General features: G+C 36.4%; 1 protein-coding gene across 12 annotated transcripts in view; it reads right to left on the bottom strand.

The window, feature by feature from the left end:
* The window catches only part of COP1 (COP1 E3 ubiquitin ligase), a 277,450-nt gene that overhangs the window by 162,188 nt on the left and 89,749 nt on the right, over nucleotides 1-25,513 (bottom strand). For 9 of the 12 annotated variants that reach the window (XR_007458723.1, XM_049634009.1, XM_049634006.1 and 6 more), the window contains 3 exons: nucleotides 19,622-19,681; nucleotides 18,135-18,211; nucleotides 6,074-6,131 (listed from right to left, as the gene is read on the bottom strand). The exons of 1 other annotated variant lie outside the window; for it this stretch is intronic. Coding sequence is in view for 10 of the 11 variants with exons in the window: in XM_049634009.1 (XP_049489966.1) it covers nucleotides 6,074-6,131; nucleotides 18,135-18,211; nucleotides 19,622-19,681 (195 nt within the window). In the remaining variant the exon portion in view is untranslated. The remainder of the gene's footprint in view (nucleotides 1-6,073; nucleotides 6,132-18,134; nucleotides 18,212-19,621; nucleotides 19,682-25,513) is intronic. 2 more of the 12 variants (XM_049634004.1, XM_049634002.1) reach the window with 1 other exon arrangement.

Consider the following 25,513-nt stretch of genomic DNA (forward strand, 5'->3'; position numbering starts at 1 on the left):
CTCCTCTCAAAAATAAATAAATAAACTAAAAACAAAAAACAAAAAAAACGCTGAGCCACATCTGTTAGGAGACTCCTTTGGAACCCTTCTATTACTTCATATTTTGCTTTATTTGGGAAGGTAAATATTATTTCATTATGTGAAATTCAAATTTCACTTTTTTTTTTTTTTACCATTTTCTTTTACCAGGTTTGTAGCTTTTATCAAAAAGATGAAATGAGTAGAAAAGCTTTATTTTGAAGCAATAAACCAATTATCCATCATACCTATAATACCTTTCCCAGTTTTTTAAATTTTTATTATTATTCAATTTGTTTATGCATCATGCTGGCTTCTTTCTCCATTTCTATAGTCCTATTATTATTTATATCATTATTTAGCTGATCTAGACTCTCACTACAAGTGATTTTCCACAAATGACTTCCTGGCTATCACAACACCATTTACTTAATCCCCACTTTCCCTCATCTGCATAAGCACAGAGAAATTCCTAATTACCTTTTAGTTGTATTTTAAATTTTATTGTGTTCTTTTCATTACAGCAGTCTTAGAATACATTTTAATAACTTATTGGGTAAATGCCCTTGTGATTATTACACCCCCAAATCACTCATCCTAATATACTTTAAAGTCAGTTGTTCACACTCTCTGCACTCTTAAAAAATATTCTGGAGATTCTTACGGAATCACATTAAATTAATAGTTATGGCACTGGTCTATTCAAATTGTTCTACAATTGCTTTAATCTTTTTCAATATTTTTAACTTTTCTTGAAAAATCTGCATTTCCTTAAGACTCATTTTTGACTGGGACACCAGGTGGCTCAGCTGATTAAACATCCAACTTCGGCTCAGGTCATGATCTGACAGTTCGGTAGTTTAAGCCCCTCGTCAGACTCTGTACGGACAGCTCAGAGCGTCAGAGCAGAGAGCCTGTTTCGGATTCTGTGTCTCCCTCTCTCTGCCCCTCTCCTGCTCACGCACTCTCTCAAAAATAAATGAACATTAAAAAAAAAATTTTTTTTAACACTCATTTTTACTAGGATGTATAAGCACTGACTGAATTAATCTACTACATGTTATAAATCAATTTCAATTACACATTGAAACATTTTGTATGAGCTCTTTATTTGTCCCTCTACAGTCACCACCTTAAGATTTTCCCAGCTTCGAGCTGAATGTCTAGTTCATCAGTTTTCATTCTCATCTAAAAGTGAATCCATTTAATGACACAAATTCTTGAGGACAATTCTGACCACATTTCATAAATTTTGATATGTAGTGTTTTCACTACCATTACTTTTTGGATTGCTTGTAGCAGCATCTGGAACTACTCTTGGACACAAAGGTATTCAGAGGAGTTTAGTTTACTCTCTTCCTGATTATGTCTACATAATTTCTTTACTTGGGGTTCTGATTCAGAGAATACAGATGACACAATTTATCTTGTTTTAGAATCAATCCATTTTTCTAAATGGTCTGAGACCACTATCAATAATGTATATATACCCTCTGATGCAAAGTATAAAGTGAAACAAGTACCTATTAAACCAAGCTTAAGTTGATCTCACTCAAAAAAAAACAAAAAACAAAAAAAAAGTCCCGAGTCTTTATAATGGCCTAAGAAAGTCATGCACCAAGTGGCCTCTGTTAAGTTTTATCTCATTTCTACTTTTCTCCCCCTTGACTACTCCTCTTCAGCTACAAGGGAAATCTAAACTATGTCAGGCATGCTCCTACTTTAGGGCTCATTTACTTGTTAAGCCTTTGCCTAGAACTTGGGAATCCCAGAGATACTCACACGGGCTTGCTCCTGCACCTCCACTTTGTTTAAAGGTAGTCTACTTCTGGGGCGCCTGGGTAGCCCAGTTGGTTAAGCGGCCAACTTCAGCTCAGGGCATGATCTCATGGTTCATGAGTTCGAGCCCCGCATCAGGCTCCGTGCTGACAGCTCGGAGCCTGGAGCCTGCTTCGGATTCTGTGTCTCCCTCTTTCTCTGCCCCACCCCCTCTCGTACTCTGTGTCTCTCAAAATAAATAGACATTAAATAAATATAAAAAAAAAAAAAGGCAGTCTTACTTTTATTACTATTACTATCTCTCCAACTAGATTGGAAGCCTGGTTACAGCAGGGATCTTGGTGTTATGTTTGTTCAATAATGTATCCCCAGAGCCTGTAATCAGTGCCTAGTAAATAGCAGGTACTGCAAACAACAAAAACAAAAAACAAAAAAACTGCTGGTTGAATAAATGAGTTTTAAAATCACAGGCTCTGAAGCCTAATGCCTAGGTTAAAATCTCTTACTAGTTATATTGTCCTGGGCAACCTCCTTAACCTCTCTGTGCCCCAGTTTCCTCCTCAATAAAAATTATAGTAATAATACTTATCACACAGGTTAAGTTCTGAAAATTTAAGTGGTTAATACATGTAAAGCACTTTAATGTCCATGAACAGTTAAGTACAAAGTAAGTGTTACATAATGACTAATATTACTGCTTTAATGAATTCTTTAGGTATACTTCAAAATCTCCCACTGTGTTTAAATTTTAATCAATTTTCAAAAAATTGTAACGACTTTTCTTTATATAAACTCCAATGCTTATAGTATGTCACACAAATTACTACGACTTTGGGGAACTATACCTTTTACTTGGGTGAAAAATTGTATCTTTCATGCTTCCTTCCCTGAGTCCTCTTCCAGTATACACTTCTCTTTCACTTGTGGTGGCTTTAGTTTTAGTTTCGCTATATTCTTTAGAATTCTTACATTTGCCAGGCTTATCCTCAACTATTCCTCTACTTTCAATCCATTTTGTGTCAATTTGCTTTAGGTCTGTCTCTTCTGAAGAGTATAGCTAGAAATGAAGGGTAGACCTTCAGCACAATATGTCCAATCCATTCTATCCCACAAACACTAGTAGGATTCCTCCTCAACACTTCCCCATCCTCCAGCAGCGGCTAAGGCTGGAGTCTTCTGGGAGACCCAGCCTTTGTCATCCTTAGGCACACTTTTATTCTGCACATTGTGACTCATGTTAGGCAGGCTTCCTAAGTGGTTTTGTTAATCCTCTATAAATTCCTTATAAGTCTGCAGGGTGAGGATAGTCATAGGTCAATGGGATTTCTTGTGAGTGAAGGTTAGAGACATATTAACATGTTGGTTGACTGGCTCAGTGTACTATCTCAAACCAGAGGTTTCCTTTATTACATGAGGAAAGTGCTGCTCTAAAAATTAAAAAAATAAAACAAAACACTATTCTGACTGCTTTTCTTTTCCACCCAGATTCAACTTCTATTCTTTCTAGCTCACTGCTAGAAATTCTAAATAAATATTATGTAAATGGCAATACTAGCAAACCTTTTCTTGTTCCTCTATGAAGAGACTGTTAATACTCAGCAGCCAAAGACTAATAGAAACACACACCTTTAGTTAAACAAGTTTTATTCATTACTCACTACGACTAAGAATACAGCACATTATGGGTAAGGAACAACTTACAATACAGGCTCATGTCAAGTGTTTGGGGAAGGGCTCTGGATTGAATACTGTCAAAAGTGGGAATAAATCTGTGACTGACCGTCTTTTTTTTTTTTTTTTTTTTTAATGTTTATTTTTGAGACAGAGACAGAGCATGAACAAGGGAGGGGCAGAGAGAGGGAGACACAGAATCTGAAACAGGCTCCAGGCTCTGAGCTGTCATCACAGAGCCCGATGCGGGGCTCCAACTCACACCGTGAGATCATGATCTGAGCTGAAGTCAGATGCTTAACCAACTGAGCCACTCAGGCACCCCTGTGACTGACCATCTTAATAAATCTTACCTAGAAGAACAGAAGGCCACAGTAAAACTAAAATTGTAATTAGTAAACCAACAGAAATTGCTCAAATTAGCTGGAACAGAGGTGTCTTTGGTATTTCTTGTGGCTTACACAGTGACTTTGTTTTTGTATGTGCTTAGTTTATGAAGTAATCTTTTTTCTTTCATCACAATCACAGAGTGGATATATCTCAGGTTGATGTTTTGTGAGATTATACTCAAAAGGAAAACATAAAGATTCACTGTGAATGCAAAGCCTGTTTCCAGATTCAGAGACTGCTGTTCCCTCTCAAGTTTTTAAGGTATATTTCAACTTAATACTTTAAAATATCTCCTGATATATCCCATTATATCTTATAAAAATAACCAGATCTAGTGTTTTCATGGCTGTTCAGTAACAAATGCAGGGGCACCTGGGTGGCTCAGTCGGTTAAGCAGCTGATTTTGGCTCAGGTCATAATCTCATGGTTCATGGGTTCTAGCCCCACATCAGGCTCTGTGCTGACAGCTCAGAGCCTGGAGCCTGCTTCGGATTCTGTGTCTCCCTCTCTGCCTCTCCCCACTCGTGCTCTGTCTCTCTCTGTCACTCAAAAATAAACAGACATTTTTTAAAGAATTAAAAGGAAGAAAGGGAGGGAGGGAGGGAGGGAGGGAGAAATAGACACAAACCAGGGCACCTGGGTGGCTCAGTAGGTTAAGAGCCTGACTCTTGATTTCAGCTCAGGTCCTGATCTCACAGTTCGTGGGATCAAGCCCTGCGCTGAACAGTGTAGAACCTACTTGGGATTCTCTCTTCTCCCTCCCTCTCTCTCTCCCCTCCCCTGATCATGTGCTCTCTCTCTTAAAATAAACTTTAAAAAAAAGAATAGATGCAAAACAATCTATGAACTTACTATTCAAAAAAAATAAAAGAACAGGCCAAATACATGCATGCATATGAAGAGAACACAGGATGTGTAAAGTAGTTACACCAACTAACCATGAAAGAGGTGGTTATCTAAGTAGTGGGAAAAGGAAAACACAAACAAAAGCGGCATGATCCAAAAGAATTTTTTTTCCACTTTGATTTAAAAAAAAAAAAACCACCATGCTATACATAAAGTGAATATACAAATGAACATGCATTTATAATTTTATGTAAGTTTATTTATTTTTGAGAGAGAGAGCGCACGCGCGAGAGTGTGGGGGAGGGGCAGAGAAAGAGGGAGAGAGAGAATCGCAAGCAGTCTCTGCCCTGTCAGCACAGAGCCCGATGCGGGTCTCAAACTCACCAACCATGAAATCATGACCTGAGCCAAAACCAAGAGTCAGATGCTTAACCAACTGAGCCACCCATGTGCCCCAAATGAACATGCATTTAAAAACACCTCAATGTTTCCCTTTTCCTATGAAGGATACTATCAGGACAATTTGAAAAATCTGAGTAAGATACAGGGATTAGATAATAGCATTATATCTATGTTAACTTTTTGTATTTTAAAATTATATTGTGATTACATAAGACAATACCCTTGTTTTTAAGGACATACACACTGAAGTATTTAGAGGTAAAGGATCATTATGAATGTACCTTTCTCAAACAACACAGAGAAAAAAAAAATATGTTTACATAAACAAAAGAGAATGAGAATGAGAAAAGAAATGTAATCAAATGTTAACATTTGGATAATCTGGATAAAGGATACAAAAGAATTCCTTTTATTATTTTGGTCACTTTTCTCCAAGTATGAAATTATTTCAACATAAAAAGCTTTTTTGTCAAAATTAGATTTGTCAAAATTAGATTTGACAAATATCAGCATCCCCAAATTACAGATGGAGAGAATAAAAGTCAAAATAATCATACAACTTATTAGAAGAGAGGTGAAGCTGAAGTCCAGTTTACTCAAATATGTACTTCACTTCCCACAAAAAGCCTTAACATTTCAACATAATGAGTAACTCATCAACAGATGTAACTATCTTATCCCAGAGAGAAACAATGTGCTGATTATTCATAATTTCCTCTTACAGTACTTCCCTCCTCTCAAGGTCTGATGTTACAATCACTGAATTTTAAAAAATGTTTAACTCATCACTGATGAGCACATAAACAGCTATTTATGCATCAGAGGCATCCAAATCCTAATCGATGCCCCAGCATTCAAAACAGCTGTGTGTGTGTCAGGACATTCCAGGAAACTAATCTATGATTTTACAACTCAGGTGATTATAGTCATTGTACCACTAAAACAAACTGTTAAATACATCATTTACCTGAGAACTGCCACTGAAACCAGGAGGTTGGTTGAATTCTGTGGAATCAATAATACTACTGCAAAATGAAGAGAGAAAAATATGATTTCAGTGTTTACATTATTCTAGCAACAGAAAAGGTAAATCTAAAATATATCATATCTAAATCCAATATTTCTTATTTCTAAGGAAAGAAAATATTTATTGCCAACAACTTAATTAGATATCAAATAAGTGCATAACCCATAAACCAAACATCAGGAAATATAAACAATTTACCCCTTGGCCCGACCACTTAAACAAACACACTGTGAAAGAATGTCAATAAGGAATAATCACAAATTAGGTGTATACCCAAAGGTATTTGCTTCCATTTCATTTTCGGATAGGTTCATAGGTTGTATGGAACATCAGGAAAAGAACACAAGCAAGCAATTAAAGTTACAGTGAAGAGATCCTGTTATGCCCCTGAAGAGCTACGCATACTTTATAACCAATGCGCTTCCTCATCTGCAAAGTGAGATGAGTGGGGGGTGAGCTATCTCTAGATTATCTAGAGTCCCATCCAGGTCCCAAATGTTAGGATAATCATCTTACAGGAAAGAAAATTACCAAAGGAATGGAATAAGTTGTAAAATACCAATACTCTTTTTCTCACAGTCCAAAATCTATACACTAGTTTTCTCTACCCCGATCAAAACATCATGCTTTCTGCATCAGTTCTTTTTATTTGGTTATAACCTCTGTGCATGTTCCTACCTAATCCTACAAAAACCTCTAAAACTATCTTTTTCTTTGTATTAGTTCTATCTTACCATTTGTCTTTTCACGTCATCACTCCTACATACTTCTCATCTTTAAATAAACTAGCCTGTGTTCATAGGTGTTCATTAACACCTGAAAATGGTAAAACATATATCAACCATGATCAACCAGTTATTTACATTAAAAAAAACTCTTCTTCCCTAATACTACTATAAAAAATGTTTATATTCTTGCCTACCCTAATGAAATTTAAGCAAGTGAAGGCAGTGATTTAAGACGGGTCTCTCTACACAAATACACAAAATCATTATTTACTTTAGTATTCAAACGACCTCAAAAGTTATGAGAGGCATTCTTTTTTTCTTTAATTTTTTTTAATATTTATTTTTGAGAGAGAGACAGAGTGCGTGCAGGGAAGGGGCAGAGAGAGGGAGACACAGAATCCGAAGCAGGCTCCAGGCTCTCAGCTGTCAGCACAGAGCGCGATGCAGAGCTCGAACTCATGAACCGTGAGATCATGACCTGAGCTGAAGTCAGACGCTCAACCAACTGAGTCACCCAGGTGCCCCAAAATGAGAGGCATGCTTAAGGGCAGAGAGTGGGTTTGTTAAATGACTGTGGGCAATTTACGAAAGGCCTTATCTGTCCACTAGTTTCTCCACCTATTAACATAAGGAGACTGCAGAGAGGTGTGAGATTTAAATACGAATGTTCTCAGGATAAAGCCAGAAAAATGATAAACATTCAATAAATTTTTCCCTCTATTAATACAAAATTAGTCAAACAGTCTCACACTTGAAAAAAAATACAATAAATCGCATGGAACTGTCTTCACGGTAGTCTTAAAGAAAAAAAAAAACAAAACAATCTTAATCCCTCATATCCTTAACTGTTCCTACAAGGAAGACTCAATTATATAAGAAGGTCTTCAAAGCACTTACACTACAAATTAAAGACACAATCTTGTAATGGGTTTCTTCTGATGAAATATAACCAGTGATCACCGTCTTTGCACAGAGCCATGCACTGGTAAGAAAAGATCATCTGCTACTTTTAGTGTACTCCATCCAGGGCTAAACATGAGGAAACACGTATTCAAAATCTCTCTGTTCCTTTTACTAATGAAATCTAACCCCTTAGCATTTGTATAAACATTAACAAAATTATGTAGCTGCATATTTAGACGTCAACAGAACAATTTCTAGATGTTTTTTATGGTATTATAATTCAGATTTCTTTGACTGCAAGCCTGAATAATGATACTGATATATCAGTGTGTACAGTGAGATAACTATATTTGACTACACATCAAATATATATTTAAAAATCAATTTGTAGGGGTGCCTGGGTGGCTCAGTTGGTTAAGTGTCCAACTCTTGGTTTCGGCTCAGGTCATGATTTCACAGTTTCACGGGTTTAAGCCCCATGTGGGGCTCTGCGCTGGCAGCATGGAGCCTGCTTGGGATTCTCTCCCTCTCTCTGCCCCTCCTGCATTCACACTGTCTCTCTCTCTCTCAATCTCTCTCAAAAAAAAATAAACTTAAAAAATTTTCAATAAAAATAAATTTGTAAAAGATTTCAAATTATAAGCTTAAAGTGGTATTTTATTAATAATGACTGCAAAGTCTGAAATTTATTTTCTACAGATCTCATTCACCAGAAAAACTTCATTGCTACATACTGGACTGTAACAGACGAATCTGCAAAAGAAACTTCTTTAATACTTCTCTTTAAAATGTGCGTGTGTACAGGGGCACCTGGGTGGCTCAGTTGGTTAAATGCCCAACTCTTGACATCAAGGTTCATGGGATCAGGCCCCACGTCGGTCCTGTGCTGACAGCATGGAGCTTTCTTGGGATTCTCTCTCCCCCCCCTCTCTGCCTTCCCATTCTCTCTCTCAAAATAAACAAATAAATACAAATATTGGGCTCAAAAGGATTATATAAAACTCAAATTCCTAAAACCTAAAACTCTAAAAATCAAATAAATCCAATACTTTTTGTGACTTATTTGAAGGTAAAACCTTCCCTAAACAGATCTGACCTCATTTCACTCACCATGAACATTCATGCTTCAATGCTAAAATATTAATGCGCTTGATTATGTGGAACTGCCTCTTACTCCTCCATTAGTATTATGTGATAATTATATGGGGGCAGGGGGTAGGTGACAGACAGAATACTTAATACTGAAACACTTCTGACTCCAAAGGCTTCCAAAAAAGTTTGGGGAACCTATACATCATACAGCTTGGGTTTATTTGAGAAATGTAACGTTAGCTCAGTAATAAAACTACTGGGTTCCAGAGTACACATCTATGGCCTCTGAGGAAAAAAAAAAAGAAATTCAGTTTGTTCTTCAAAGAACAGAAGTTACTGGAATATTTCAGAACTCCAAAAACATTTTCAAGGTGCCTGGGTGGCTCAGTCAGTTGAGCGTCCAACTCTTGATTTCAGCTCAGGTCATTATCCCAGGCTAGTGGGGTCCAGTCCTGCATCAGGCTCTTGTCAAGCACGGAGCCTGCTAAGATTCTCTCTCTCTCCCCCTCCCTCTGCTCCCTTTCCCTGCTTGTGCTCTCTCTAAAATTAAAAAAACATTCCCAGGGGCACCTGGGTGGCTCAGCTGGTTAAGCGTCTGCCTTCGGCTCAGGTCATGATCTCATGGTTGTGGGTTCAAGACCCGCATCAGGTTCTCTGCTGTCAGCACAGAGCCCACTTTGGATCCTCTGTCCCCCTCTCTCTGCCCCTCCCCTGCGCACGCGCGCGCTCTCTCTCTCTCTCTCTCTCTCCCTCTCTCTCCATAAATAAATAAATAAATACCCCAATACCCTTATTAATTGTGCCTTTTAAATTGTAGTTGATTAGGAAGTGTTGTAGTTACACAGTGCATAGGGGGACTGTATGAACCTAATGCTTATACTGCCTTTTAAAATGTCTGTAGTTCCATAATTATTCCTAAAGTTAAAAAAACAAAAGCAAAAGTGCAATTCATTTTAAAATTTTCTTGGTAAGAAGAGTTTCCTCAGGGAAAAACTTACTGTTGACAGATGTAAAAAGCAAGTATAATAGAAAATATCTGAAAGCACAGGTCTGAAATATCTGAAAGCACAGGGCTTTGCTGCCTCTGGAATTCTACTTGCTTGGTAGAATTTCAAAAACAAAAGAGCAAGCTCAAAAAAAGAAGACTGACAAGACTGATTTGCCACTAAAACTAGCGAAAGTCCCAGCGTGTTAGGCTAAGTGCTGTGTTTAACTACTTTATATTCTACTACTATTTTCCAGTGAGGGGAAATAGTTTACAATTTAGTTATAATTCACACAGGAGAAATTTTTCATTGTCAGATGATACAGGTACCACAAGTCTTAAGTGTTACAAAAACCCAGTTATCTGAAATAACCTCAGAAAAGGCTTTAAAAGCAAGGAAAGCAACAATAGATTCAAAGTAGAGGATCTGGAGAGTAGGAAAAACACGCTAGGACTTGGGTAGTGGAGAGACAGTAAACAGCAGAAATGGAAAATGGTAACAGCACATAAAATTTTATGCTTATATACAGTTATCTTTATATGTAAAACAGGGTTACCATATATTCTTTTAGTCTTCCCAGCCTCTCCCATTCCAGACCTCCCAGAATCAAGGTATATCTATAATAATCAAAGGGGTGAAAAGTTTCCTCTAGGACTAATCTGACAGGACAAAAAAGCCATCAGCAAGAGGATGCAATCACAGTATATGAATGGAATCAACCAATAATTTGCTTCCTGCCCAAACATTTAATTTTAATTTTCCTGGCTCTCCAAGTCCAGAAACTCGATTTCAGGTGGGTTTTTTGTTTCGTCTTGCTTTGACTTCAGGTGTTCTTAAGTCATTATAAAAGGATATATAACTGTACAGACTTGAGAGTAAAACAAATCTTTGCCTTATCCTCCACAAAAGATGAAATAAGCTAAGAATATAACATCTCAGTGTTGAATATTTGAGCTTTCTCTTATGAAAAAAACCCTATCTGATTTAAAGATTTATTTAAATACATATCAGTAATACAGACATATTCACTATCTACTAAACCAATATTTACATATTTTTAAAGTATGAACCCCTCACACCTGCATTTAAATCTCTGGGATCTACCTCAGACCTAATGATCAGATTTGGGGATAGGGTTCAAAACTCTACATTACAAATAAGAGTCTTGGCGGATGTTTACACACACTGAAATTTGGTGTAGCCACACATTACATTTCAGAGTTGGAATGGACTGTTAATATCTTCATCAAGTGGTGACAAATTACAGTTTAGTAATAAGAACTCAAAGGTGTTTTTTTTAATCCTGAAAAGCCAACAAATCAAATGTAATCACTAAAGTTTTAGAGTTAAAAGCATTTTGGTTATTTTAAATCTTGGAATCGAAAAGTCTTATTTACATATTTTAAGCAGAATAATTAATGTGTCAGCACAACTTATTTTTCATCCTAAAGCTATGTAACCATCAGAGCAGAGTTCTAGGGTCTGTTTTAGTCACAACTATACCCCTAGGGACTAAAGCAGAGTTTTATGTATGTGTCATATGGCCTCCAAAACTGCCTGAGTGACTGAAGAATAAATTCTTCAAACATTCTAAATAAAGAAAGTGCACAGTTTCAGAAAAGGTCTTCATAACTTGCTACTTCTCTATTACCTATCAATTTAATGAGAAATGGCAGATGTATGAAGAGTACCCGCTACATTATTGCCAAGGAAGTTTGTTTTCTGTGTTTTGTCTTTCTTTTTGTTTTAAATCAAGTTGAAAATTCTGTAAGATTCTTTAATGTCCCTCATCTCCTAGGACTTCAATTTCAACTCCTTTGCATAGTATAGCATCAGTGTAAGGCAAGTAACTCCTCACTACTCATAACAATAAAACAATCAACTGGTTTTACTATTTATCCCACACCATATAGAAACTTCACTAAAAAACAGCCACACCATCATTTATGTTCAAAAATGCTCAATGCAGGTACAGCAGAGATTTCTTAAAATCCACCTAACCTTCGAGATACAGACAAATGTGTGGAGAATTTCCTATATTGTTACAATTCCCCTTCTGGATAAAGGAAATAAAGGCTAAATAAAAACTGTAGGTTTATGTAGGGAAAATTTTTCAAATATATAATAGAGACAAAACTCTAAGGATCAGAGTTAGCCCTGACCATAAAAGCATTTCAATTTCTATTTTTTAAACAAGTTATCTCCCCAAGTAAAATAAAGCAATTGAACCAATGATAATTACCAAAAAGTACCAAGAACTTAAGCATCAGTATGTGAAGAAGGATCCATTAACACAGCCCTAGTCATAATCCAGCCAAAGACCTGACACGCAAGAATAAGAAATGTGGGTCCATTTTCATCTACTAAACCAAAGAGCCATCTCAAACCACCACCCACCACCACCACCTTCACATTTTTTTTAATGACTAAAGGTAAATATAATCTCTCACTGATGCAGGGGAGCTAAAGAAATTATTTTTTTTTTAAGTTTATTTTGAGAGAAGGAGGAGGAGCAAGGAGGGAGAGGAGGAAAGAGGAATTCCAAGCAGGCTCCACTCCAGCAGTGCAGAGATGGCTGTGGGGCTCGAATTCACGAACTGTGAGATCATGACCTGAGCCAAAATCCAGAGTCAGATGCTTAACCGACTAAGCCATCCAGGGGCCCCCTAAAGAAGAATTTCTTAATCTAGTCCAGAGCCATTATGAAACATCATATTCCTTTAGTTTCATTAGTTTACTCGATCAAATTATAAAATATACAAATTCACCAGGTATATACAAAATATAAAACATAGAAATTCATTACCCTACATATATATTCTTAATAATAAATAATTCTACATTGATAAAGTGACCCCTTGCTTTTCCTTCCTATTATACCTACGTTTTGATTCATCTGGACCTTTGTCAAAAACGATGGAAACACAAATAAAAGGTAAGTCTCAAAAATATCTGATAAAAGAAGTTAAATGAAAGGTATAAAGGTCTTATCTCTATTTTATTTATAAACCTCCCTCTTTTATACACAGAAAATCTTAAGAAACAATTCAAATTTTAAACTTATAAATGTGTCTTTTTAAAAAAATGAATTAAACTTGTGATCAATAGGAAGTCTCTTATGGGTAAGGCATTTTAAAGATTGGAGAATCTAGGCCAGAAAAATTTTATTTACTGTAAATATTTATATTATATTTACTATTTTATCATAAGAAAGCAAAAGTCATTTGGCAAATTTAACTCCAATAACTCTCTGGATCGTATTACAGCATATCTACCCTAAGCAAACAGAGAAGCTTCAACTAATACGTCATGTTCAAACAAAGTTATCTGAAGTTCTGAGAACACAGAGGTAAGAAACTAATAATTGACAATTCTGAAATACTTGCTTAAAGACAACAAACCGATTGTGAGACAATTTTTTCTACGGTAGAAATTGTAGAATTCTAGAATTTCTATGTAGAAATCGTAGAATTCTAGAATTTCTACGTGAAAAAAGAAATTTGTAAAAATTTACAAGCAAAATTACTGGTAATGGTTTCAGAGAGGACTTAAAATCTAAATTTTAGATATTAGATTTTTTTGGTCTAAGAATGTTTTAATCTAAGGATCATCACCATCAGGATGCCTGGGTGGCTCAGTCAATTGAGCATCCAACTTTGGCTCAGGTCATGATCTCATGGTTTGTGAGTTCCAGCACCACAATGGGCTCACCGCTATCAGCGCGGAACCCGCTTCAAATCCTCTGTCCCCCTCTCTGTGCCCATCCCACCATGCCTGTGCTCTCTCAGAAATAAAGGATAAACAAATAAAAATCATCACTGTCACTGACAAGAAAATCTTAACAGAAACGTTTCATTTTAGTAAAGTTTGAGCTAAAAAGTTAAAAATGCTTCCTAGATTAATAATCCTCTATAAAAATGGATTACGATATATTCACTCACAATGATACTATCAGATAAAAGGACCAATCCCATTTGGTAACAGGTAAGAGAGACTGCGCTTGCCTATCATTCTCTAGTTCACTCATAATTTGACACACACAGATATGTAACAATAAGTGTAAACTATAGTTCACTGGGAACTGTGGAGACTTTCTTCCTCACAATCTAAAGCAGAATTGAAAAGGCCCTGAGAACAGCAATCTTAAGCTTAAACTAATTCTAGTAAGAGAAATTTGTAATGGATGAAGGCTTAAAACTATTTTTTTAAAAACCATAACCTATTTATCAAAGAAAGATCACACACTCATCCCCCTCCCCAAACCCACCCTAATGAAGCTTGGCTGATAGCTTTGGGGGTTTTTTTGAAGATTATGTTAGTTTACTTATTAAGTATACTAAACCTCATGCTTCAATCAAAATCTCACAAACTAATGAAAATTAAATAACATCCTAGGTCAAATACATATTTATTCAAAAACATAGTTTACATCCTATTATGTATAAGTGCTCATATAAAAATAAAGTATAAGAAAAACTCAATAATCACAAAATTACAACACAGCATGGGAAACAGAAAAACTAGTACACATAGCACAGAAGCAAGAATAAAGTAAACAGAAATGGGTTTTTCTGAAGTGTTTAATTCTATTTCTTCCTTCCTTTCTCCCCTGTCAGTCTTTAGGGAAATAGTATATCAAAAAGAAAAGATAAGAGTTCACCCTTGGTTGGATTCTTGGGGAGGAGGGGTTGGAAAAGAGGAGCTATTTAAGAGAGGAACCCGAAGTTTCTAGGCAAAAGGAACAGGTATAAGCAAAGATATTTTAACATCTTGTTTGGGGAGTTAAATTCGATTCTTAAATCACACACACACACACACACACACAAAAAAAAAAATTATGGAAGTCCATGCAAAAGAGTTGGATCTAAACCAACTTACATGCAGTGGAAAGCCACTGAAGGATTTTAAGTAGGAAAGAAACACGACCAGATTTCTGGCAATACTCTGGAGGAGGATAGTTAGAAGACCACTACTAGACTCCATGTGATATTGAGGGTCTAAACAAAGCAGCAGAAAGAGAATACACAGGATATGAAAATTACAGCTAATCATGGTATATAAAAGATAAAATCCTGGGGGAAGTGGGGCTGGAGAATACTCTTGTATGTCTTTTATTTTTCCTTTCATTTTAACTACATTAGCTAATCATTAACTTAGAATCTATGCAGGAGATTCAATGACCCAACACATAAAGAGGTACTCATTACAGAAGAAAATAAATGAGGAGCACCTGGGTGGCTCACTCGGTTAAGCATCTGACTTCAGCTTAGGTCATGATCTCACAGTTCATGAGTTTGAGTCCCGCAACAGGCTTTGTACTGACAGCTCAGAGCCTGGAGCCTGCCTCAGATTCTGTGTCTCCTTCTCTCTCTGCTCCTCCTCCCACTCGTGCTCTATTTCTCTCTGTTTCTCAAAAATAAATAAACATTAAAAAAATTTAAAACAAAAAAGAAATAGAAGAAGAAAATAAATGAATCTACAAAATGGCTTTTAAGGCAAACCTGCTTTAAAAGAAACCAAACAGGGGCGCCTGGGTGGCTCAGTCGGTTGGGCGTCCGACTTCGGCTCAGGTCATGATCTCACGGTCCGTGGGTTCGAGCCCCGCGTCGGGCTCTGTGCTGACAGCTCAGAGCCTGGAGCCCATTTCAGATTCTGTGTCTCCCTCTCTCTCTGCCCCTCCCTGTTCATGCTCTGTGTCTCTCTGTCTCAAAAATAAATAAATGTTAAAAAAAATTAAAAAAAAAAAAAAGAAACCAAACACATTACAGTGAGGAGTAAAACAAAAACTGTCTGGCATTTAAATAATAAAGCTAATATGGGGTGCCTGGGTGTCTCAGTTGGTTGGGCATCCAACTTTGGCCTAGGTCATGATCTCACGGTTCCCAAGTTCAAGCCCACGTCGGGCTCCAGGCTGACAGCTCAGAGCCTGTAGCCTGCTTCAGATTGTGTGTGTGTGTGTGTGTCTCTCTCTCTCTCTGTCTCTCTCTCTCTCAAAAATAAACCAACATTAAAAAAACTTAAGTAATGCAGCTAATAATTATGGGGGAAGAAAGTTATAATAATTGGAACTACATGCTATTTCCTAAAAATAAAAAAAAATTCAAATGTTGATAGTATAACATAACATTCTTTCCATCATGTTTAATTTCCCATCTTAATCTTAAGGATCATTTCCCAAGAGTAGTTAAGGGCTACATCATTTTTCCCAAATGCCTCTTTCAAACCTTAATATTCAAATTACTTGTAAGAAAATACCAAAACACTCTTTTGAAGAAATTACTACGTTTACATCTGTTTCCCTTCTTCAACTGTTAAGCAGGTTAACTCTGCCAGAACCTCATTTGACAATAGCTTTGCATAATGCATAGGATTTTAGTAGTTCTCCAACAAAGTTTTCACAGACTTCACGAAACCCTGTATCTTTCATAAGATCTGCTAGTTTATTTTATAATACAACCACTTCTCATCTCTTCATCCACTAAAATAATCCTAATCCAAGGCACCACCTCCTCTCTTCTAGACTGTTATTTGCTTCCTAACTTTCTACCACAATTCCAATGGCACGGTCGATACAGTCTCTCCTCCATCCTCCACATGGGTACCCCAGTAAAAATTTTAAAATCTAAATCAGTTCCTGCTCAAAACTCTCTCATGACTTTCTATCATATTTACACCTCATTCATGTGTCAGTTTAAATACTGCCTCCCCGGAGAAGCCAGACTATACAAACTGACATAGAATCCTGTTGCCACCTCATAATGTGCCTAGTTTTTCTTCCTAAGGTACTACTTATATGCTTTGTACTATTACTACATCATGTATTTGCTTGTTTGGTATCTCTCCCAATCTCACACAGACACCTACCGAAAGGTAAACTCCAATAAAGGGCAGGGAGTCTGTCAACCATACTCCCAACAGCTAGAACAGTGCCCAGCGTATTGGAGGCATTCAATAAAGAGAGCCCATTAAATGAATGTAATACTATATTGTCACATGTTAATAAAACCCATCTGTAAGAAACTGAATAATAAAGACATGGACACAATAAAAAGAAACGCTACTATTAAACAAGAGAGGACAATGGGAATTGTCAATTTATTAGTGAATATTTTGTGAGATGACAATTTTTGCTTACCTGCATACACTCACGTAATATTCCACTGACAAAGATCCCATATATTTCAGAAAGTGAACATTAAACTTAATGATAACAATATCCCACAGAATGAGTCATTCCCAAGTGTTTTAAAGAAAATAAAATATAAAGGAAAAAAAGTTGAATAACACAGCTAAAGTGACTCCAGAATCAACTTGAACTCACAAGGATTCTCCACAAATGGTTAATGAGGAAAATATCAAATATCCCAGGAACCTTCATTCATTAGAACATTCCTTGTGCCCCTTTCCCCTGCCTATCATACCAAATCAGATATAGAGTTTTCCTGAACTGACAGAGGTTTTAAAGGGTAGTGTAATTTCTCATACTGGCACTGAACAGCCTGATAACCCACGTGTTCTCCTGTAACTATCTGTCTGAAAAGCTTCCACTGGACCATTATCCTAAGTGGACTGGCAAGTTAAAAACATGTAAATTGCTCTTCCTTTGAACAATTCAAGCAAAAAAGTTCAAGTTCAAATTTCAGGTAGTACATATTTCATCCACTAGAACTTTAGAGCTAGAAGGAACCAGTGACATTTACTATATTTCACAAATACGGTCAGTCATTACTGCTACTCTATAACCTAGGGAAACCATCACAAGCAAAACCAATACAATCCCTGGTCTCATACAGCATATAGAAGAAAAGACAAATTAACAATAGAGTGTTATGAAGAAAATACCAGGGAGATCTAAATAACAGATTTAATGCCCTCATTTTCAATCTGGGGAAAGTGATGTGCCCAAGAAAATTCAACAGGTCAGGGGAAAAGCCCAAGGTTTTACTTTATAACTTTTTCCCTAATATTACCTACCATTTCAATTATAGATTTTTAAGGTCATCTGATTTTAATTTACAAGATGTTTAAAGCTACTATTATTTCAAGAAATTCACCAAACTTTTAATCCAACAGTGAATTCATAATATTACTTTATTCTACTAACTATTCATGGCATGAAAATTCAAAGCATTAAAGAAACAGATGGGCCATCTGAATCTCATTTCTACATCGTGACCAAAAGTAATTTCTCAGGGGTTTTGTACATTACACAGAAAAGGCTTCCAAGGACTACTACCATATGTGCATTTTGCAACATAAATCCTAAGTAATTACAAGTTTGAAGCTTTGTACCTGTGTGATGGAGAAGGAGCTTCAAATTGAGGCACTGTGCTATCCTCACTGACAGGAGAGTACAAGCCGCTCATTTCCTGAAAGCACAATTATCTGAGTTATAGGAGACACTCCAAACAGAAGAAGTGTAAATCAAAATGAGATATATCATATTCCTTTCCAATCCCAGGTTTTATTAGTCCATTTTGTCTGAACATCCAAATTTCTCAAAGCTTCCTCTCCTCAGAGTACAAAAGTAAGAATATTTAAAAAGTTAAGAGATAGCCTTTCTATGGTACACATTCTTAAAGAACTAGAAAGTCTTTAATAAATATTGTTCATGCCGAATTAAGTCACCAAATGTAGAAATGGTCAAATGTAAATATTTCAGATGAGATGTACAGTATACGATGTGAACAGTGAACAAGCTAATCATTAATCCAAGTGAGAATCTACTGATTAATATTAAGATACACATGACAGTATGGTAACTGGATCATTAGGTTCAGCTCTCTAAGTAGAGAAAAATAGGATGTGCCTACTTTAAAAATATCCCTGCAAATATTAAGAAAAGTAACTGTCCTCTTGACTCAAATATTAGCTTTTTGAAATAATGACTTAAATTGTAACTCATTAACTCAGAGGAAGAAGACTCCTAATTAACTATTATTGCATAAGTTATGTACCTCTAACTCATACCAACAACCAGGCCTTTTATTATGTGCTCTTTTGATTAATGGAAAAGCAGCAAATTTCAAAATGCCACTAAAGATACATAATCTGACAGAACTACTTCTGTATAATCCAAACTCAGTTCAATCATGCAGCCAAGCAAGGGACATAAATATAGGAGTAACAAGTTAGGAATGTCACGTGGGATACCGAATTTCCACAAAATATTAAACTCAAGATCATTTCACATGTTCTACATATCAGCAAAAGAAAATTACAACACATGTGAACAATTTAAAACATACACTAAATGTAAATGTAGCTGCAGAAAATAACGTCACATAATAGCCTATGACCCTCCAAAAGGTCCTCCGATGGATTTCCATAAGTAAACTGTATTATACTATAAATGCCTAACTATTGTCCCTGTGTTCTCCTAACTCTTTGTAAATTAACCTTAGCACGGTAGATACATAAAGAATTATTTACTTAATAAAAGAAGAAAATTGTGACATCATTTTAATAATAACCGAGGGTTTTGTGGGAGTTAATTTAAGTTACTATGATAGCATACCAAGAAAATTATTTTTTTCAATCTACCCAAGAATAATTATGGCAATAAAACAGTGAAAACAAATTTAGAACACATTTTATCATAAAGTGTTCAGAATGCTTCTTCTATAAAAATGCACTCTGAATTAAAACTAAAGTAACATCTGTTACTTTCGATACAATGAAAACAAATCCCATAAATTCAAGGCAGTAATTTAAAGGAAAAGGGACAATTTCATGAAACTGAAAATTGCTAGAGATGTGAGAAATTCTTGATCTCTTACTTCCACTCTTTTAATATCCTCTTCCAAAACACTCAGCTCCTTCTGGATCTGTTCCAGTTGCTGCAGACAAAAGAGAGAGGGGGAAAAAAAGCCTAAACCAAACCACACTGGCATCACCATGATCATAAAATAACTTCACATTTGGAAAATAATTCCTAGAAAACTGAGCACTAATAGGGATTGCAGGGATGAAAAATTGCAGACAAAAAGAGCTGAAAGTTCCATGTTAAAAAGTAAATGTAGAGAATAATTAAGAAAACCCAATTCTGTACTTCTTTAATGCAACACGGATTGACTTTATACAGACTTTATTAAGATACAAATGAACAAAAATGACAATGTGACTTAATAAAAATATAAAACGTCCAAATACTTTCGAATTACCTCATTTGTTAGTAGTTAATGTCAACATGTCTGTTGTTAACCCCATTTTAAAAATAGAAATTAGTTTCATAGAGGTTAAATCCCACCACCCAAAAGCAATCACAAGTTAGCATCTTAACATTTCCTTCCCTCTTAAGCATGTTTTTTAATTTTTAAAGTATTTTTTATCTTCTTTTTTAAGTTTATTTGTTGGGGGGGGGGGCAGAGACAGAGGGATAGAGAGAGAATCCCAAGCAGGCTCCACACTGTCGGTGCAGAGCCTGATGCAAGCCTGAACTCACAAACCATGAGATCATGATCTGAGCCAAACTTGGACTCTTAACCAACTGAGACACCTAGGTGTCCCTCAAGCATTTTTTTTAAAACATGTTTACAATATTTAATCTTTGATATCTTACCCACTGCATCATAACCTTTTCCCATGCCATTAAAATGCAAACATTTTAACTGCTAAATCACATTCAACAATATATTTAACCATTCTCATCTTACTAGAGATTTATGCTATTTGCCTGAGTGATTCTGGAACATGAGCCTGCATTTCAACTTTTATTAAAAGATTATTAGGGGGGCCTGGGTGGTTCATTGGGTTGAGCATCTGACTTTGGCTCAGGTCATGATCTCACAGTCTATGAGTCTGAGCCCCACATCGGGCTCACTGCTGCCAGCACAGAGCCCACTTCAGATCCCCTGTTCCCCTCTCTTTGCCCTTCCATTTCTTGCTCTCAAATAAATAAATAAATAAATACTTTTTTTAAAAAAAGGAAAGATTTAAAAAAAATATATTATTAAAATGAAGTTAATCAAAAAACAAAATAGTTAGGAAGGCTTCATTATGTTAAACTGCTTTCCAGAAACACTACACAAATTTATATTTCTACCACCAGTATATATAAGCGACTATCTTAATGTAAACCAAATAAACAGAACCAATTTTTAAAATGTAAAATAACAAAAATGAATACTTCTACTTATCACAAGATGTGAAACAGGTTCTACTGCACATTAGGAAAATGAAAAGCACAGAAAAGCTAAATGACTTGTCCGAGATCACTCAGAACGTAAGTGGCAGAACTGGTGTTCAAATCACAGCAGCTCTCTTGCTCCAGAATTCATGCTGTTAAACCATTAAGCTATACTATTTCTTGAAAACAGTACCTCATTATTTAACCTTTTATTTCTTTAATGACTGGTAAGGGTAAGCAGACTTTCAAGGTTTTATTAACATTAGTACCTTCTCTTCTGTGGCAATACATACATAATGGGTAATATAATTGATAACTTACTGCTAATAAACACTGAGAAGAACAGGATTTAGAAAACTATAGCCCTTGCCCTCATGGAACTCAGTCCAGGGGAGAAATAAACAAGTAAGCCAACAGTTGAAATAGCGTAGGAAACATGATGATGATGGTATGCACACAGAATGTAAGAGAAGGTTGCTCCTAACATAGATGGAAAACTGGGGAACAGGGGAGAGGCAACTGGGTAAGTGAAATTAGATCTGAAATCAAATGAAAGGCTGAACCTTGAAGGACTAACAATTCTGCTAGGGAAAGCAGGGAGGAAAGAGAAAGATCTAAAAGCTATGATAAAGGAGAATAATAAATCTGAAGCTATGATAACGAATAAAATCACCCAATGTCAACCAGTTTGGTCAGCAGAGATGAGGAAAAAACGACATGGTAGGGAGAACAGCAATGTTTAAGAGATGGGCAAAGGACGATGGAGCAGCCCTGCACGAACTACCGTGAAATGCAAAGCGGCAGCCACACAACCCGAACACAAGACAGCATACTACCACAGAAACCATGGAGGAGTGGGGGGTGAGTGTAAAAAAATAATTAGCGTTTGTCAAAAGCTTTCGACTCTTCTATCCACCGTAATAAATTTTTCTCCACCCTAAAATTTTTCACTCAATACTCCCACCTTAACTGAAACCTTGCTCTCCCCCCAAAGACAAAGTCTATCTTGGAATTCTTTCAAATAAACGCTGATCAACTGATAAATACTCACACGCCCCATGCTTCACAGGGGACTTACCACTTCTACTGCATATCATGCCCATTTCCAATAATCAGTCTTCTACTCCAAACCACTCTGGTCTGGTTCAATCTAAGCAGCCAAATCACTCTAGGGATCTTAGCCTTCTATAAACAACCCAGTCACTTCCTGTCATCACTGACGCCTCTTGTCTTTTGCCTTTTGGTTCATGCATATTATCAACTCCAGTGATCTTAAGCTCTGATTCGACAAAGCATCCCATGGTCATCAATTAACCTTTATCATTAATTACCCTGAAATGTTCCACTCTTCAAATCTTTATTTAAACAAATGCTAGGGGTCTTTAGTATGAGCGCTTTAAAAATTAAATTTAGGGTTACCTGAGTGGCTTAGTCAGTTAAGCGTCTGACTTCAGCTCAAGTCAGATCTCACGGTTCGTTACTATGACTCCCACATTGGGCTCTGTGCTGACAGCTCAGAGCCTGGATCCTGCTTCAGATTCTGTGTCTCCCCCTCTCTCTGTCCCTGCCCTTTTAGTACTCTCTCTCTCTTTCTCTCTCTCTGTCTCTCTCTGTCTCAAAAATAAATAAGCATTTTAAAAAAAGTTACATTTAGGGGCGCCTGGGTGGCTCAGTCGGTTAAGCGTCCGACTTCAGCTCAGGTCATGATCTCGTGGTCCGTGAGTTCGAGCCCCGTGTCAGGCTCTGTGCTGACCACTCAGAGCCTGGAGCCTGTTTCGGATTCTGTGTCTCCCTCTCTCTCTGACCCTCCCCCATTCATGCTCTGTCTCTCTCTGTCTCAAAAATAAATAAACGTTAAAAAAAAAATTTTTTTTTAAGTTACATTTAAAAGAAAGATGAGGGGCGCCTGGGTGGCTCAGTCACTTAAGTGTCCGACTTTGGCTCAGGTCATGATGTCACGGTTTGTGAGTTCGAGCCCCACATCAGGCTCTGTGCTGACAGCTCAGGAGTCCGGAGCCTGCTTCAGATTCTGTGTCTCCCTCTCTCTCTGCTCGTCCCTCACACTCTGTCTCTTTCTAAGTAAAATAAAGATTTTTATATATATGAAAAATGAAAGTAAACATCTACAATATCAACATCCAAAGATAGCCAACATCACTGGTAGGATACATAACATACAATAACTAAGATCAAATTAATAATTTTCATTCCACTTTTGAACTTGAAACACCAGAAAAAAATTCCAATATCTCCTGAAATCCCAAATTATTAAACTCAATAATTTATTATTATTAAACTCTGAAGATAATGTCCCATCCTTTTAGTATCCCAAAAAGCTCTGGCTGGATAACATACATATTATTATATATGGATGATGCTATATATGAGGTGAACTACACAAAACTGCCAGTGTTCAACAATTTTTACTTCCAAAACCAGTAATTTCATATGGTTCAACTTAAAAAAACTATCACACTAGAATAAATATCCTGAGTATATATCATTTGTTCTCCCTGGAAAATGGGAGAATTTTTGTTTTAAGATTTCAATTATACTCTACTTTTTTTTTGAAGACAGAATAAGTTCACAGACAATCAAAAACCTGGGAATATAAAAATAAAAATATTATAAAATCTAAAAATAAAACTAAGGTACAACTGCTGCCCTAATATATACATGTAGAACATAAAACAAAATGATGTAACCTACCTATGTGAAAAAGCCTGAAAAAGTATCAAGACAAAAAAAATTTTCAAGATTGGAGAAATGGAAATCACTTAGCACATATTAAATCTGCGACATTTACATTTAATGATGAGATTCTGAAGGGGTTCAGTTAAGTTACTGGGGCACTACGATACTGTGATTTATAATAAGAAATTCATAATTGGTCTTATTCGGCTCCTGGACACAGCTCCTAAAATGCTTGATGGTAAGTGTCCTTCTGTGTGCTTAATGACATGACTGGTGGCTGGCGCTCCTGTAGAGCCTCCAGATGAGGGCTGGTTGCCAAGGGAACCAAGTATATAATTAGGTTGGGACTTTCAGCCCACTACACCATGCCCAGGTAAGGGAGAAGGACTGGAGATTGAGTTTAGTCACACCTTTGCAATGAAGCCTCCAAAAAATCCGCTAACAGAAGGTGTTTGAAGGGCTTCTGGTTTGGTGAACACGTGGAGATGCTGAGAGGGGGTCACACCTGGAGAGTGTATGAAAGCTCTGGGCCCCTTCCCATCTACCTTGTTCTGCACATCTCTTGTATCTGGCTGCTCCTGAGTTGTATCCTTTTATAATGAAGTGGTAACCTAGCAAGTAACTGTTTTCCTTAGTTCTGCAAGTTATCAAACCCAAGGAGGAGGTCATAGGAACCTCCAATTTATAGTCAATCAGAAGAACAGGTGACAAGGTGAACTGCAATTTGCATCTGAAGTGGCATCTCAGTCTTGTGGGACTGAGCCATTAACCTGTGGGATCTGAGGCTAACTCCAGGTAGACAGTGACAGAATCGAATTGCACTGGAGGACACCCAGTTGGGTGTCCACAGAGAACTGAAGAACTGCTTATGTAAGAATCACTCACATATATGGTAGCCAGAAGTATGAGAGCAGAGTGATAAGGGAAGCAAGTATTTTCCCAGCAGGCAACAATGCAAGACACTACAGTAATAGAAAAGAGAAGAAAGACACAGGACAACAATTCTAAGGAAATAGAAAAGAGAATTAATCTAAATTCACCCTTCAAACATGTTTTGTAACTGGGAGCATCAGGATCTAGAATAAAAGTATAAATCAGAGTTGAAGAATGTTTTGGTGATATGGAGAAAGTCCACAAAGATAAACTACCATTACCTGGATGAAAACTGATCACAAATTGGGAATGATATCCAAAATCAACCCTGGATTGTATCATCATGAGTTTAGGGATTACTAAAAATAATAATAAATACATATGATGGAGAAATGCTTGAAGCTCAGTCTTAAACCTGTATTAAGGCACTTTCAACACAGCATGATGTACCAAAACCCAAAGAAAATTTAAAGAAACATTTAAATTTAATAAGTGAAGGTTAAAAAAAAAAAAAGTGAAGTTTCAGAATCCCTTAAGACTAAAATGTAAAAGAATTCAAAAATAAAGAGCCCCCTTTTACAGACATTTGCTTTGCGGCTTATAGATGTCATTTGTACTGAGTTACTGACCTACACATGATTTAATAAAAATATGCTAAAGTGTTAAACTTAATGTTTAAACTTTGTTTTTTAAAAGATAATATAATTAGAATAAATTGTAGCTGCCAAGACTATTTCAAACATCTGACATTTTCAAATCTGAAAAAAAGAATACTGGAACACTTTCAGGAAAAAGAAAATGGGTGAAAAACGAGAATAGCAAATTTTCATGTACTATATATAAAAACTATAATGAGATACCAGTGTATACCTATTAGAGCATCAAATCCAGAACAATGACAACATCAAATGCTGACAAGAATATACAGCAATAGGAGCTCTCATTTATTCCTGGTGGGAAAGAAGAATGGCACAAC

Source organism: Panthera uncia, chromosome F1 (genome assembly GCF_023721935.1).
Source record: "Panthera uncia isolate 11264 chromosome F1, Puncia_PCG_1.0, whole genome shotgun sequence".
Lineage (NCBI taxonomy): Eukaryota > Metazoa > Chordata > Mammalia > Carnivora > Felidae > Panthera > Panthera uncia.